This window comes from Petromyzon marinus, chromosome 16, assembly GCF_048934315.1.
Source record: "Petromyzon marinus isolate PM22_M1 ecotype Great Lakes invasive population chromosome 16, UKy_Petmar_22M1.pri1.0, whole genome shotgun sequence".
NCBI classification, from domain to species: Eukaryota; Metazoa; Chordata; class Hyperoartia; order Petromyzontiformes; family Petromyzontidae; genus Petromyzon; species Petromyzon marinus.
The window spans coordinates 14,460,793-14,478,373 of NC_133682.1; the positions used below are offsets into that span (position 1 = coordinate 14,460,793).

The window sequence follows — 17,581 nt, forward strand, 5'->3', positions numbered from 1 at the left end:
CCCCCAATCACCCCCCCTACCAACCCCCCCCCCTAATCACCCCCCTACCAACCCCCCCTAATCACCCCCCTACCAACCCCCCCTACCAACCCCCCCCCCTAATCAACCCCCTACCAACCCCCCCCCCTCCCCGCATCCCACGCACTCTAACCCCTGTCCCTCACCCCCCGTCCTCCCCCGCGGGTCGCGCGCGCGTGACGTGCGCGCGTGACGTGCGCGCGTGCTCGTGGCGATGCGCCTTCGTCTATTTATAGCGCGGCGCGCGCGCCGTCCGGCCTCGCGTCACAACCGCTCCTAATTATAGGGCGGGATGGATGAGAGCAGTGGCCGCGTTCATCAGAGCCATGGGCAGCATCGTCGCCCGGCGGACACCCGGTCGGACGGGGGCTCTTCATCCTCAAAATATTTACTCAAATCCGTCGATGACGAGAGGGAAAAAGAAACACCCCGCATCGTGAACAGAAACGTGGGGCCCCGGTGTGGAAGTTGGGGACTCCACACTTATGGTTCTCAGAGGCAGACCTTGCAGTGGTGAGCACTGGTGACTGTTCTGTGCCGATGAGTCCTAATGAAGATGAAGCCGCTCTATCAATTGTTCATCCGTCTTCGCTGCTGCTGTCAGCCGGTCAACTTTACTTTGATGGTGACCTAAGAGGCAAGATAACCACAATGCATTCAGGAATTGCCGAGTGCTTTTTTCCTCTGAGGAAGCAGTCTCCGACAAAAAAGAAAATCATCGGGGAGAGGTAGAAAACCCCACCTCGCCTTCTGGAAGCTCAGAACAAATCATCATTTCCTGCAGCTCCCCAACTCGCCGAGCCGGTGCGAACACCGCGTGGAGCGTCGTCCATGGCCAACGTGGCACCGACGCCCCAGGTCAAATGGCGCGTGTAGAAACATCTCCATACCGTTTTGATTTAAAGCTTTCGTGACTGGAGTAATACATATTCTTAGCTCTTTCGGTAAAGTCACGTTGAAGGGAAACAATAAAATATATATAAAACAATAAAAATTCTCACGACGTTTCGACCATAACACAAACGGTCGTCGTTGGTTTATTCACACCTGATGACGACCGTTTGTGTTATGGTCGAAACGTCGTGAGAATTTTTATTGTTGTATATATTTTTTATTATTTTATTGTTTCCCTTCAACGTGACTTTACCGAAAGAGCTAAGAATATCTCCATACCGTGTCAACCCGTACGCTTTACCCGTATTCTTGTGCAGGGAAATTTGAGTTTTCAGATCCATAGGGCGTACAGTCGTTTCAACACGGGCAACAACAAAAAAACATTCTATTTGTGTTTCTCCCTATGGTGATGGGATTTTGTAGGATGAACGTTGAGATTCGTAAGGGCACAGGGTGACCAATACAACTTGAATTGGTCTGTAATAAGATAGGCACTGATAACCGGTTGACGGGTTTGCATCTCCACCAGCAGATGCAGATCGGGCTATCTGTCCGGAGGTCTCGCTCCGATTTCACATGAACATCACCTAACATCACCATCTCCGCTTGTGCTCGCCCCAGGGCACTCGTGCCCCGCCGACTTCGTTCTGATTCCAGGACCCTTAGGCTACGCCAATTTTAAACCTTTAAAACAGCTTGCCTTTCGTGCACCCCCTCGCCCTTTGTATTACACGCTTTCTTTTATAACTCACTCTCTGTTGTTGTATCCTCAAATCTTGTAACTCAATTTTAACCCACTTCCCAATGTGGCATCGACTGCAAACTTGGTATACTTATGTCATACTGATGACAATACCATATTCTATCATAAAACATCTATATATTTTTAAACATTATTTTTTGTATGTTATGTTTCGGCTTGGGTCTATTTGTCAACAGTCAACTGACGTTGGCTGTAATTGGCCACGGTCCCCTTACGTTATGGCAAGCTTCGGGGCCACTTCCTGGAGTCGTGGACTTCTGCCATTACTAGTACATTTACTAAAAGCGTGTTTTTAAAAAACGTTTTTTCAAATATTACTTATTCCACCTGATTACGGTCGCTTGTGTTGCGATCGAAACTTCGTAGTTTTTTGTTTATTCTATTATTTTTTGAACCTATCTACGTGACTTTACCGAAAGACCCAAAGAAATATGCATTCCTGCAGTTACCAAAGCTTTAAGTCATTTTCTGGAACGTCATGCATGCAGCCCAGACCTGGTCCTCCGTCTGCGCAGACCTCCGGGAGAAGCTCAAAGTGGAAGGTGGTTTCATGGTGACGATGCTGTGAAGGCAGTGGTGGGGTCATAGCCTGAGCAGAAACCAAAATATGTCTCTGCTGGTGTTCCAACCTTGGGAAGACACCGAGGCGAAACTATTTTAGTGATCTTATAAGCATGAAAAATAAGAAAAGGTTTTAACCGTTCTTCCAATAAAACACGAAATACTTTTTGCAAGGAATTAAGTCTTCATGAACCACACGTACTTGTGGTGAAACATGAAAACAAACATGCCCTCGTAATATTTGGCATTGTCTTTGAAACTGATTGGCCTACACTCGAGATAGCAGTCTCCTTTATGACCTAGTCTCACCAGTGTCAGACCAGAGATCAATTGCCAAAAGGCGAACGGCACAAAGCCAATGCCAGTATCAAAGTATGAATAGTTCGGGTTGAGCAGCTCTATCACGGGACCTTATTACACCCTCATATTTATCCTGTTATCCATAATGACTTGAACAATAGCAGTCAATGTAAAACAAGTGTTCAATTACCCAAAATAAGATCGTTTGAGGCACACATTTCCCACCTTTTTTGTGATTGTGCAGCCGATGGAATGTGCCACAGTTGATGCAGGTAACATGGAAAAGTAAGGCATGTCCTATTGCGAAACATTTTTATAGGGTTTGTCTGATAAATGTGTTTGCTATGGATACAAAAATAGTGAGTGTGTAATGTTAAAACACGCACATTTACGCACAAGAAGCCTGCGGCCTGTAATCAAGCACTCTGGAGGCAGCAGGGTAGGTGGATCGTGAAAATGTGAAAATTCTTTCCCGTGGCCGTCAAGCTGCCATACCTGGCACGCCGGGAGAATGCAGTACGGAAAAAAAATGTGGACTCCACCTGCTCCGTCTGTATTGGATGGTGGTTCCCCCTGGCACAAGTTGGTGCCGCGGTGGTGAGATGTTAACCACCTCGCCTGGTATACAGGAGGGTGCGTGGGTTCGATCTCGACCCTGACGCCTTCATATTTGGAGCTTGCATCTTCTCTCAGTGGTTGCGTGGATTTCCTCTGGGTCCTCGGGTTTTTCCCTCCACGTATTCAGAGACGTGCGTTTAAATGATTTGGCTGCTATAGAATTCCACGTGGTAAGCCACTTGGTTAATCTCTAATTTACAAAGCTCAGTTAGCCTTACCTTGTTAAAATGAAGTTTAGTTTAATGTGGGTTTTTTGCGAGTGCTGCAATTTCCTCCCAACATATAAACACCAATTAATTAGTTGACAGCACCTTAATATAGAGGACTGCAGAACTTGATGCTGGCTTATCGCATGGCTTTCTTCACATCTATCTGTCGTGCCTCTGAATCGCTCTCTCTCTCTCTCTTTCTATCCAAAGTTAAAAGTATTATTATTACAACTCAGACTGATTGCACGAGCAATGGAAGGCTGTGAGACAGCCTTATCAGGTGTTCCTTAACAATAACTGCAACAACAGTTCTACCAGGCTCAAGACATGTTTCAGCTTGTGCGTGAACATAACCGGAGTAAAAACAATGACATGATTCAATAGAAAAAAAATCTAATTTTAAGTTTCAGGCATAGGAACAGCAACATACATTTGTGCAAATTTTGATAAAGCAAATGAAAAGATAGCTTTGATATACAAAGTCATCTTTGCTATGCATATATAAACAAAGTTGGAATTAATCTAAGTGCTGCTTATTTAAGCATTGGTCCATGAAACGCGTGCTGACAAAACGTGGGCCTCTGGGCTGGGCTATCCCATCTGCAGGGCTCTAGAAGTTAACTGGATTTTCAGCAAGTTATGGTATGGATTTGGATTGATTTTAATTTTGCTATCACAAATATTATTACAGAAATCTATTTTTTTTTACGTTACCTTTTTAAGCCTTCCTCCGTGACACAATGTACACAGGTTGATGGCAATGCAATCAACAAATGACACGTGGCACAATTTTGATCAACCAAGAAGTCAATTAAATGCGGCAGTTCTCATTAAACACTGTTAACGGCAGTCGACAAGTGACCACTGTCAGACTGCAAGTGAACGCACGTGTGAACGTAACGGCAAACGGACATGAATATAACTTCACCACGCAGACCATCACACGGTAGAACTGCCAGGGACCTTTACACATTCACCATTTTTGCAGAGGTATCCCACTGTGTGAATAAACAAATGTTCGGGTTGGTTTTAATTGTAAATCAATGAAACCATCCTCAACGTTATACCAGCTGTTAACGTCCTCCGTTGCACCTCATTGGTGTTAACGTTGTGCCCCCCCCTCCCCCCAGCTGCCCCCATCAAGTGTTGTGGGAACATCCTAGATTGAATACCCCACGCTATTTGTGCATCGCAAAAATAAACTAAATTAAGTGCAAATAGTCAGCCAAATGTCAAGATTGTGAATGCAAAAAAATGATGACGACAGCTTGAAATGTATGCAAAGTGTAACGCGGAGCAATTTCTTGAGAATATTCATACGCAAGCCATGACACCGGCAACCGTGAAATCCGAATGCGTGGCAGAAAGAGAGCGCAGGGGTTTGTCGGACTGACGGGGGGTGTTTCTGTGGGGAGGGAGAGATCGGGCAGGCGACGTGAGCAGCAGCAGCAGCAGCATGTGACGAGTTTCTCCATAAGCACCCAATGTGGGGCTCTGATCCACCGTGGATACAGCGCCCACCCCTACTCGAGGCGCGAGCTTCTAGCCAGCTGAATAAAGACATTGCGCAACGTGTTAACTTCCGTCTGAATCGCACTTCTAGTAAAACACTTGGGCTGACTCGATCTGCCCATGACATTGACAACACCTGAATATTGTGCAATATTCCAGTGTTTTGAAGGTTGAGAGTGGGCATTGCATTACCAGTGGCTTTTACCGGTTAGTCCAAGGCATCTCCCGGCGAGAGAGAGAGAGGATTGCGATGGGGCTCCCGCGGGCAGGGAATGAACAGAAATTACGGTGATAGGCGGCAAGAGGGACGATGTCCACGGGAACTGACAAGGACAGGATCATTGATTTTAGAACTTCACGGAATGGGACGGCAGAGGGAAACGTGTGATGGGATGAGATGAGACAGGAGTTGAGCTTAGGGGATTTGGGGAAGGTGTAAGTGTTTGTGGGGAGAGGGGTCGGAACATCTTGAACAATAATGTTACACATGCGTGCATGCCCATGCACACCCCCGTGTACATTACCGCACGTGTACGTGGCAGTGATACAATTAATTAAACTAGGTGATGCGGTTTTATGATTCGATTCAAGGGATGATCCCTCTTGTTTGTACACATTTGTATAATTTCTCAGTTTTTTTGTCTCGTCGGGACAATGTTTTTCCCCACCGTGATAATTAATCGTGAGAGACATTTTTGACGATTTCCATTTCATAAAATGGCATTGATCGTGGAAATGGAAAAAAAAAAGAATTACCCTAGATTTTGGTTGCAATCAAACGATTATTAACAGATAAAAATTATATTCTGACCACTGGCCCTTCAGTGCACCGTCCCCTTGACACCCAGCCTCCCCCGTTTTGGGAGGAGAGCATGGCCTTTAGTTTGCGCCGTTTGTATCTGCACCCTCGCCAACGGTACTTCCTCTGGCCTTCCTCGCAGCAGCAGCAGCAGCGTCGGCTTTTGGCTGGCCATCGAACAAAGTCGGTCGCCGCATTGCGCGGCGCTTTCAGATGCGCTTCTGCGGACGTCTGGAACGCTCTTGCTGCCGATATCGGGAAGCCACACGTGCAATCCGCCGATATAGATTGAAAACTAATTTTTTCATTTGTTGTCCTTCCTCCGCACCTCCGCTGAGCACGGTTGACTACGTACGGTGCGAAAGAAGTTCAACATACACGCGCACATTATCGTCCTGTATTTGGAGCATGGTTTGTTTCGTCTCGTCTGTATTTTATTGATATTTCGTGTATTGTGCAGCATCCCCTTTGGTACCATATATCTGCATTCCCATCTGTACTGTTTTTGTCTTTTGCACTGCTTTTCGTTTGCTGCCTCCCAAGGGATGGGATGGGACGAATCATTTGTGCGCGACACGAAGGGACAGGAATGGCCAAAATTTGTTCAGGAAATGGGTGAACAAATCGTGTGGGATTGGGACGATACGGAATTCAAATGTTGTCCCCTCGTCACTTTTACAAGCCAGATTTACCCACGCATGGACAAATTCAACCCCTGCACAAATTCCCTCATTATTTTATGACCCGACCCAATTTGAGGTCACAATTCAAAAACTCGCTTTGGTTATCACATTTTTTCATCGTATTTTTTTTTGTCTCATTTGTACTTTCGCGTGAATATTCCTTCCTTTTTGATTTAAAGTTTTCGTGACTGCAGGGATTCATATTCTTGGTTCTTTCGGTAAAGTCACCACGTAGAAGGGAAACAATAAAATTATAAAAATATAAAACAATAAAATTATCACGTTTCGACTGCAACACAAGCAATCATCATCAGGTGTGAAAACCACAGCAAGAAAATAACCGCCACTTTTTTAAAATTTTCTTGCTGTGGTTTTCACACCTGATGATGATTGCTTGTGTTGCAGTCGAAACGTCGTGAGAATTTTATTTTGTTTTATATTTTTATTATTTTGTTTCCCTTATACGTGACTTTACCGAAAGAACCAAGAATATGAATTCCTTCCTTTGTTCGGTTATATTTATTATATATTTGTTCAATTCCTAACATTGGCATATGAATCAATTTGAATCGATGGTTGGAAAACAATCTTACTTTACACTTTCGGATGACAATCTATAACTACAGCTACATTTGTAGTTTGCTATGTGTTTTGCTATCCTGGTCATTCCATGATTTTAAATCTCTAAGTTAACAAGTCACCTCACTCACTATTAAGCCACCTTAAGACCCGTAATCACACGCGCGCCACTTTGAAATGGAGGATGCTGCAACGTTTATCTCACCAACGTGGCAATAAATAGTTTCTCAATTTGATTTAGTTTTCCGTTTGTGCAAACATTGCTCCCCCAGCCCTTACACGGCTGTGATTGTGACCACTGTGCTGCTCATTTCCGTCAATGTCACGCTCCAACCGCACGGCGCTAACCCTCGAAATTTTTGGACTTCAAATTAAAAAAAAAAATTGTCATGCAAACATCGTCTCTTTCATTATTTTAACATAATTATCCGAAGCCTACATACGTCGTAACAAGTGCAGGGCAGTTACTAAAATAAACTATGCATTGGGAATAAGGTGGAAAAATGTGCGTTCCATCGTTGGGCACGTCAAAAGTTAGGAGTACGTGGGGCCTCCAGATTCCAGTAGGATTTGAACTTCTGGAAGCGTCGTCTCAATCGGGTTTCCCTTGATCTCCAAGTGCAGCTGTGGCAGACGGCGGACAAGGCCCGCTGGCACGTCCTTCAACTGATTGCCGGAAAGCAGCAGCATCCGCAGCCTGGAGCAGTTGGAAAGTTCCGCCGGAAGCTCCTTTAGCCGGTTATTGGTCAGCGACAGGTGCTGCAAATTCTGCAGCGTTCCCACCTCCAGCGGAATCGACTCGATCTGGTTGTGATTCAGTTCCAGGTGCCGGAGCTTGACGCAGTTTAAGACCGCGTTTGGAAACGCCTCCAATTTGTTGTTGGACAGATTTAAACGCTCGAGATTTTTCACGTATGCGATAGACGCCGGTATGACCGCTATTTTGTTGTGCCAAAGCTTGATGGAGGTGAGCCTCTTGAGATGCTGGAAGCTCACAATCTCCTCAATAGTCTGGATGCTGTTCCCCTTCAGGTCAATCTCCTGCAGACTCATCAAACTGAAGACCGCGTGCGGGATGCGCTCCAGCTCGCAGTACTGCAGCTCCAGCTCGGTGAGGTTCACCAGCTTTTTCAGGTTGTTGAGGACGAGGAGGTGCGTGCCGTCGTTGTGGATGTAGAGCTTCTGCAGGTGCGTGGCGATGTCCGCGAGGTTGGACGGGATCTTGGCCAGGTTGCTCTTCAGCTGCAGCAGCTTGAGGTGGCGCAGCTCCCTGAGCGACTCCAGCGCGATGACCTTGTTGTTCTCCGAGTTGAGGTTGCCGATGAGGTAGAGGTCCCGTAGGTTGCGCAGGGTGTAAATCCAGGCCGGGATCTCGTCCACGTCGGTGAACTTGAGGTGCAGCACGCGCAGGCGGTCGCGCAGGAAGGACAGCGCCGACGCGTCGCACTTTGCCGGGCAGTGGTGCAGCCACAGCTCCTGCAGGCGGCTCATCTGCGAGATCTTGGCGGGCAGCTTCACATCCGGGATGAGCTCGAGCTGCGAGGGACGAGAAGAGGTCACGAACACGCGCGGTGTGCCGCTGGTGACGATGAGCAATCGTTGCAAACGTTATTTGTGACGCGTGAAGAATATCCGTGAAAATGAACAAAGGAGTTGGTCGACACAATCGCGATGCCTTTTACTGCTGATCTCGTCAAGGACCATAAACCATCGCGCAAACTCCGCTCATCCTCGCAGCAGCGGCGTTTAACTAACCACCGATCAAAGACGGTTACCGCATCGCGCGCTTTCGTATGCGCCTCTGCGGCCATCTCGAACGCTCTTCCTTCCGATATTAGGAAGACACTGGAGCTATGCACTTTTCAATTAAAATCGAATTTCTTTAGAACTGCTTTTTTGTGTTTAGTTAGTTCTTCCCGCGCATCTCCGATTATCATGGTTGGCTACGTATGGTGCGAAGGAAGTTCAACAGACGGTGCGCGCGTGTTAAAAGCATGCACCGGGCATGCCTTTTCCCTCTTGTTCAGCCAACACACCACGCATTCATTATCGCCACTTCTCTGCAGCTGCCCCTTTTATCTGCAACTCACTCCCTCCTAATGTTCCAAGTCCGGTTTCACCAGTTCCCTCTTCTTGCTCGACTACGGCTCACTCCGTTTTACCTCTTTAGCTCAGAGCCCTCAACCACCTCCTAAAATCATTTTTTTTAATCCTCTCCCCACCCAGGCCCCCCACTCTGAGTTGTAAACCATCTCGAGACTCGCTGATTTCGATGTTTTGTAAATTCGAACGAGGATTTCAAAGTATATAATGTAACAATACAAAACACAGAAGTTCAAAGTATGGATGGCATTCCATCATTCGTGAATAAATGAGTTAAACACCGGCCGTGCCACTGCATTTGCAGTTGGTGCTTTAGTGACATTCAAATTATAGAGCGACTAAAACTTTTTTGTTATCAACGTTTTTAGTGCTTTAAACAAAAATTGGCTTCAAGCCACTTTCACCATTCCAGGACCACGTGGTCAAGGATTTTAAACAAGCCCTGGAAAAAGCGAAGAATATGGCCCCTGAGTAGCAGATTTTACCTAATGCTCTCCCACAGACAATGAGCAAATGGCCCGAAAGTTTCCTGAAGTACCCTCAAGGCGAGACAGGCGGCGGCCTGCCTTTAATGAGACGACATGAAGCCGGTTAAAGCCGTGTGTATGCATACGGATTAGGCTGTGCTTCCTGGAGGCACAGTAGGGAGTACACAGCTGGTGCATCTACCAGTCATCTCAGTCAGCCAACCTGTGGCACCAAGCCGGGTCTGTCCCGAGACCTCCTCTCAGCGAGCCTTCGACACTCACGTGGCCTCCAAGTGTACCTGGCCTGGCAAAGGCGCCCTGGTGACGTCACCGTCACTTAGTGGCGAACGGAAGTTGTTGTTGTTGGTTGTGCTTTTGACAGGCTCCAGCCGATATTTACCCAAATCTGGCAAATTCACAACCAATATTTTTACGTAGATTTTTTTTTTCCCCTGATGCTCTTCTCGAGTTTCAAATCACGTAGCCGACTCCAAGACATTACCTTTGAGGTTTCATTAAAAAAAATTAGAATTAGGAATTATAAAACTATAAACTATTTTTTTTTATTTTACCAGGGAAGGCCCACTTGAGCTACATAGCTCTTTTTCAGAAACGATCTGGCAACCGATAATTCTAGATTTGAAGCTTTCGTGACTGCAAGGATTCATACTCTTTGGTTTTATTAGGTAAAGTCACGTAGGTAAAATAAAAAAAAATCACGACGTTTCGGAGGCAACACAAGCTTCCGTCTTCAGGTGGAATAGTCACAGTAGAATATCTGTGTCAAGTGCACAGCTCTGAGACGATCGGGTTTATATATAGGTTAAGGGGGGGGAGGAGCCAGAAAGATAACTCAACGAAGTGGCTTATCATGTGAAAATTTACAGCAATAGCCAAATACTCTAAATGCATGTTTCTAAACATGTGTTGAGCATGTATTCATATTCACATTGGTTTCATTGAGTGTGTCCATGGTTTTATTTCCATGGGGGGCCAATGCGTAGTATCTATGATGATGAAAAATATGAATGCTTTATTTACCTTTTCTGGCAATGAAACAGGTGTTAAGATTTTCAAACACCAAATAGACACCTACTGTAGGGCATCACGCCTGCATTAATAACACGGGCTTGTGGAAAAACATGTAAAAACATCATTTGATAATAATAATAATATATGCATTGTCCTCGCAAATGAATGGACTGCACAAGAGACAGACTTATATATGGCCGAGTTTCACGACCCGTGTCAGACGAGAGAACAACGCCAAAAGGCAAATAGTGCAAAGTGAATGCAAGTTACGGAACACATATCGCTAAGGTCGAGCAGTTAAATGTATGGGATACCTTTTGGCCAGTATCGACAGAACCTTCCCATGCAGAGGGCCAGTCTCTCGATAAGAGATTGGTTTTTTTTCGTGGCCGAGGATGCCTATAACGCCACGTGTTGAAAAACTAAAATACATGCAGTCAATCGTTATCTTACAGCGAGGGAAAAAGCATTTGATCCCCTGCTGCTTTTGTACGTTTGCCCAATGACAAAGAAATTATCAGTCTATCATTTTAATGGTAGGTTTATTTGAACAGTGAGAGACAGAATAACAAGAAAATCCAGAAAAAAAGCATGTCAAAAATGTTATAAATTGATTTGCATTTTAATGAGGGAAATAAGTATTTGACCCCCTCTCAATCAGAAAGATTTCTGGCTCCCAGGTGTCTTTTATACAGGTACCGAGCTGAGATTAGGAGCACACTCTTAAAGGGAGTGCTCCTAATCTCAGCTTGTTACCTGTATAAAAGACACCTGTTCACAGAAGCAATCAATCAGATTCTAAACTCTCCACCATTGCCAAGACCAAAGAGCTCTCCAAGGATGTCAGGGACAAGATTATACACCTACACAAGGCTGGAATGTGCTACAAGATAATTGCCAAGCAGCTTGGTGAGAAGGTGACAACAGTTGGTGCGATTATTCGCAAATGGAAGAAACACAAAAGAACTGTCAATCTCCCTCGGCCTGGGGCTCCATGCAAGATCTCACCTCGTGGAGTTGCAATTATCATGAGAACGGTGAGGAATCAGCCCAGAACTACACGGGAAGATTTTGTCAATGATCTCAAGGCAGCTGGGACTATAGTCACAAAGAAAACAATTGCTAACACACTACGCCGTGAAGGACTGAAATCCTGCAGCGCCCGCAAGGTCCCCCTGCTCAAGAAAGCACATATACATGCCCGTCTGAAGTTTGCCAATGAACATCTGAATGATTCAGAGGACAACTGGGTGAAAGTGTTGCGGTCAGATGAGACCAAAATGGACTCTTTGGCATCAACTCAACTCGCCGTGTTTGGAGGAGGAGGAATGCTGCCTATGACCCCAAGAACACCATCCCCACCGTCAAACATGGAGGTGGAAACAGTATGCTTTGGGGGTGTTTTTCTGCTAAGGGGACAGGACAACTTCACCGCATCAAAAGGACGATGGACGGGGCCATGTACGGTCAAATCTTGGGTGAGAACCTCCTTCCCTCAGCCAGGGCATTGAAAATGGGTCGCGGATGGGTATTCCAGCATGACAATGACCCAAAACACACGGCCAAGGCAACAAAGAAGTGGCTCAAGAAGAAGCACATTAAGGTCCTGGAGTGGCCTAGCCAGTCTCCAGACCTTAATCCCATAGAAAATCTGTGAAGGGAGCTGAAGGTTCGAGTTGCCAAACATCAGCCTCGAAACCTTAATGACTTGGAGAAGATCTGCAAAGAGGAGTGGGACAAAATCCCTCCTGAGATGTGTGCAAACCTGGTGGCCAACTACAAGAAACGTCTGACCTCTGTGATTGCCAACAAGGGTTTTGCCACCAAGTACTAAGTCATGCTTTGCAGAGGGGTCAAATACTTATTTCCCTCATTAAAATGCAAATAAATTTATAACATTTTTGACATGCGTTTTTCTGGATTTTGTTGTTATTCTGTCTCTCACTGTTCAAATAAACCTACCATTAAAATTATAGACTGATCATTTCTTTGTCAGTGGGCAAACGTATAAAATCAGCAGGGGATCAAATACTTTTTTTCCCCTCACTATACACGCAAGTATGAGGGACACGCTAAACATAACACGGCCGTTTTTGTCTAAGTTTGTCATAAAATTTTTCACGTGTGCGTGTTTCTGAATCGCTGCAAAACTGAACGTACGTTTATCGCCAATACGCCCCCAGACATTAAAAGGCAGAAGGCCTCTTCCCCTCCCCCACCCCCTAGCACAGTGCCAGACCACGCACAAGCCCGACGCCTGAAGCCATACCACAGTTTGGGTAGACTGTGTTGCCCCGTCCACTGTATAGTCCTGATCTGGCACTCCCTGATCTGCAGCCCTTATTAGAATGTCATGATGCTCTTTGCAAAATGGTCACACGTGACGCTCAGGAATCCCTCCGAGATGGAAAAGTGGGCCCTGGCTGGGCATAATGTGTGCCGCTGCATATAGCACGATGGTGATTATGCTGGACGTAGACAAATGTTCAAGATATTCCTGCGCATCAACATCTACTTTTTGGGACATCCTTTGTGTATTCCGCAGAATAAGCGGCAGTGAGATCACACTCTGAGTGGGACTGGATGCCTCGCCCTGCACAGCAGCAGGCGAAAGCAGAGTGATGGGCCAGTTATCGCTGTGCGTGAAACACACACACACACAGATAATGACTCAAGTACCAGCTGCAGGCCACCATTTGACAGACATGTGCTGGAGGCCCAAAGGAGACACAGAAGCCTTTATCTCTTCTGTCCAAACCACATTCGGTCGAGCTGAGTGACCGAAATCCTCGCGCCTGTGACAGCTACCCAGAATATACAAGGCAATTGCTACAGCTGGCTATTCGGAACACAGACACTCTGGATGTCAGTGGCGACCATTGTTCTGTCAAAATGCAGACTGGCACCATGTACGTATGTATGTTGAACTTCTTTCGCCACCATACGTAGCCAACCGTGCTCATCGGAGGTGCGGGGAAATCAGAATCATCGCTGGGGAATACAGCAGATCTGGGGGGACACCTCTCTACATGGGACAGAATAACATCATACAACACAGGGTTGTAGTGTGCTTCCCACAATAATGCATACGGCGTGAAAACATGGTAGCGAGGTCGTATGTTCCAGAGTTGTGCGTTTACCTGTCTAGCAACAGACACTATAAAATGGTGATGGTGGTTGCCTGTGCTCCCACCGAAGATGAAAATATATGATGGATATTGAACTTCTTTCGCACCATATGTAGCCGCCCTGGGCACATGAAGGAGGGTGCTCTTGAAGGCCTCATAGCTCGGGTATTGCGGAGGAGCCCTTCGGGGAACTGGGACCGCGTTGAGTGACTTCAGAACCTGAGTTGGTGATGATGTTAACAATTAGTAGGAATGTATTCAAAGGCATGGGTCAGGGCAAGTGCTGCTTGTGGTCACCTATTACGTTTGGAACGGCAGACGAGAGAATGGTGGTCATCACCAACGCCAGCCGCCTTTGTCTCTCCACTATTGATGTTCACACAACACGCGAGGCACTCGTTAAATCTTGAACGGACACGGGGGAGGTCTCAAGATGGGTTGAGGTACCACTCGCCACTGATGTTATCCATGGCTGGGGAATTGAACCCTCGTTACTGGGTTCATGTTGCGGTGTGCAAACCATCGTGTCACCGTTCCCTTGTGAACGTACACAAAAACAACCCTGTTGGCACTGCACTAGTCATGAATGTGCATATATCTGGTATACTTTAAACTATTCTTGTCATTAATAGTAAGTGGTGGGGAGCTTTCATGCAAGTTCACATTACTGCAAGCAATCTGATTACTGACACCCGACACTGGCGAGATGTTGGCTACCCCGTCTGGTATACAGGAGGTCGTGGGGTCGATCCTGAACCTGACGCCTGTACATTTAGAGTTTGCATATTCTTGCTTTCTCCCCGTGATTGCGTGGATTTTTCTCCAGTCCTCCGGTGTTACCCTCCACAAATGGAATACACATCACGCGTTGAGAGTTGAGGCTGCTATAAATTTCCATAAAAGCCACTTCGATGGGCTATCATTTGTGGCCAGGTTGCTACTAAAAAAAAGCTATATAGCTCAGTGGGGCCTTACCTGGTAAAATAAAAAAAAATGGTTTGGTATTGTACAGAGTTCAAAAATATAAAGACGTGACCTGCATTCTGACACATGGCCACTAAGAGGCGCTCTGGGTCTACGTATTGCACCACTACGGGTCGGTCATTCATTCTCCCAGAACACGTCAAGAATTGTGAATGACTTTCAAACGCTTGCGTTAATAAACGCATTGTGAACAACGTATACATTATACGTGGTGTGCAATTTATATTACATTCATAGCCAATGGGGATTTGTGTTGCATAAGCTATGAGTATGCTGTATATTTATGCTGCGCTTTAGGACATCAGAACAATATCTTTGTATAAACATCGCTGAATGGATTTTCACTATTAGGTGTTGCAATGCAAATACTTTGAGTTATTATCTTATGTATGACTACGAGTTACACTCAAGGTAAATATTGTATGCATTAGCATTACTTCACTCGGAATTGAATCTGCTGTTAAGTTAAAGGGTACAAAATGTCAAAAAACTAATCATTTATTATTATTATTATTGCAATGACGTGCTAGGATGGAAACATTGTAAATCACTGCCTTAATTGTAAAGGATTATGACAAAATGGAGAAATCATATCGGGCTATAACCACCACTGCAGTGATCAGAAAACAGATGGTTGACACGTGGGTTTCGCGACCAATATTATTCGTAATGAAGGTTTTTTCGGGCACAATCGCCCCAAGTAGCTGGATGAAACTACCAGCGAAACGTCACGGTTACTCACATTGTAAATTGCTGTGGATTTACTCTCCAGCACACCGGTGGGCTAAAGTAGTAACTAAGTGGCACGCTTTGTTTACGTGACAAACCTTTACTGGTTGGCTGCGTCGGGTGGCGGCGGGTTTAACGACGCATTTATACTTACATGATCTAACCCAACATAACCTTTATTATGAATGATACCGATGTAAAGATTTGCGAGATACAATTCCCGAGTTTGTAATGCTTGTGGAGATGTAATAATCACAGTGACAACTGGGCATCATTCTGGCGATGTCTGGGGATGTCATCGCAGTCTGTTCCAAACTCCTGACGCTGTTGATTCGTTCTGCAGCGAGGCCCGGCTAATGATCTCCCTTTGTTGCTGCTTGAGATCAACGACAGACAACGGGGGGCACTGAAGTCCTTTTGTCAGGACGTCAAAGATAGGTGCATACTTTAGTCTAGCCAAACTAGTTTTTCCGACGCATACGAAACCTTTGCCGAACATCACTGGGCGGTCGCAGATTGTATCTGAAACTGTCCCAGGTGTCCCCTGGGTTAACTCGACCGATACAAGTAGCTTGCGGGGAGGGGGGGGGGGCGCCAGAAATCGGGAGACACGCGCAGGGCGTGCGGCTAGCCCCCCTTTGTACGATGCGATGGGCTTCATTGGTGCTTGATAACGTAATAGGTGCTTGATACCCCCCTCCCCTTCCCGAGGGTCTGTGAGGCTGATCAGGCGATGCCCGAATACCTTTCGGAAACAAAGCTGCACTGTAGTTCCATACTCCTCGTGCATTATTTGGCTCACCGTGGTACAGCCAGCCGTTGCCGAGCAGACAGCAGTACATAGCGTACGGCCCTGGCTTAGAAAAGTCACTTTACCCGCCACCTATTTCACATTAGATTTGTGCCGCAACAGTAACGCCACTCGGGAGGACGTGTACATTTACAGGACACGCTGGCTTTGTTCGAATTGGGAACGCTCAAGATGTTTCGCAGGCTTTCGCGAAAGCAATTACAGTAAAAACTTGGATTGCGAGTATAATTCGTTCCGGAAACGTGTTTGTAATCCAAAGCACTCGTATATCAAAGCACTCGTAGTATATCAGTTGTGATCACGTGACGCTCGGCAGACAAAGCGTATACGTACCACTCGTATTGCAAGACCCTCGCTCGTTTATCAAATTAATATGTACTTTAAATGTTTGCTCGTCTTGCAAAACACTCGCAGACCAAGTTACTCGCAATCCAAGGTTTTACTGTACAATTGCATTCAACAACAATTGGTTTTCGCTATGAGAACGCAGCAGCATTCCAATATTGCTGACAGCATACAAGATGGGACACTTCACTCTTGTAACTCTTTTCAACTTTGTTTCTTGTTGTTACGCACACACAATTATTCACTATCATTTACACTGTGACACATTGCCTTTAAGCGGTTAAAACCTTGCAAGATTGTACTAATTCTTAGATAACAACTACAGTAGTGCAGCAGTGATTTTATGAACAAGTATACGGGCGCACAACCCAGTAAGTGGTAATTCAGCCCATCATCATCCTTTTGCGATGATAAACTTGGTACCACTTGGTCACCATGACTTGATGTAAAGTTAACAGGAGTAGAGGACAACTCCACGCTCTGCACAACATGGGGACGCTCACTTTGACCCCAATTGGTTAACGCGGTTATTTTCAACACGGATGCCCTTTACAATTCTAAGCGTAACATTCAATGTACTAACCGACTGAACACAGATACGAACGTGAAACCAAATGAGCCCTTGGCCTAATATTTTAATCGGTGGTTATATATTCCGAGCTTTTCCGGTAACCCCTTACCTCTCTCTCTCGTGTTTCCTAATGGTTAGACGTCACGCAGTGTCTACTATCTACGTGTACGGGATGGGTGTCTGTGCGGTGTAGATACCCGTGGCCAGGGGGGGCGGCGGCGGGGGTGAGTCACTAAGGGCGGCGAGCCGTTTGCTGCTGCTACACGGTGCCGTGTCAGATGCTATTTGTGGGTATTTTTTTTAGAAGATAGCAAGACCCAGTGAAATATCCTCCCCTGCAATTGGTGACCTCTATTGTGGAGCAGGTGCCCACACACACACACTGTTTATATGTCCTTCCAATAAAAATGCTCAACACAACCTCCGATCCGTTGCGTTCGGTTGGCTACGTACGGTGCAAAAGAAGTTCGGTGCG

The 17,581-nt window shown here is 45.9% G+C and overlaps 1 protein-coding gene across 4 annotated transcripts in view; it reads right to left on the reverse strand.

Annotated features, from left to right (window-relative positions):
- Nucleotides 1-3,739: 3,739 nt before the first annotated feature.
- LOC116942811 (volume-regulated anion channel subunit LRRC8D-like) overlaps nucleotides 3,740-17,581 on the reverse strand; it is an 82,096-nt gene continuing 68,254 nt past the window's right edge. For all 4 annotated transcript variants that reach the window (XM_032955118.2, XM_032955117.2, XM_032955120.2 and 1 more), the window contains exon 4: nucleotides 3,740-8,472. In XM_032955118.2, the coding sequence (XP_032811009.1) occupies nucleotides 7,471-8,472 (1,002 nt within the window). In that variant the 3' untranslated portion in view covers nucleotides 3,740-7,470. The remainder of the gene's footprint in view (nucleotides 8,473-17,581) is intronic.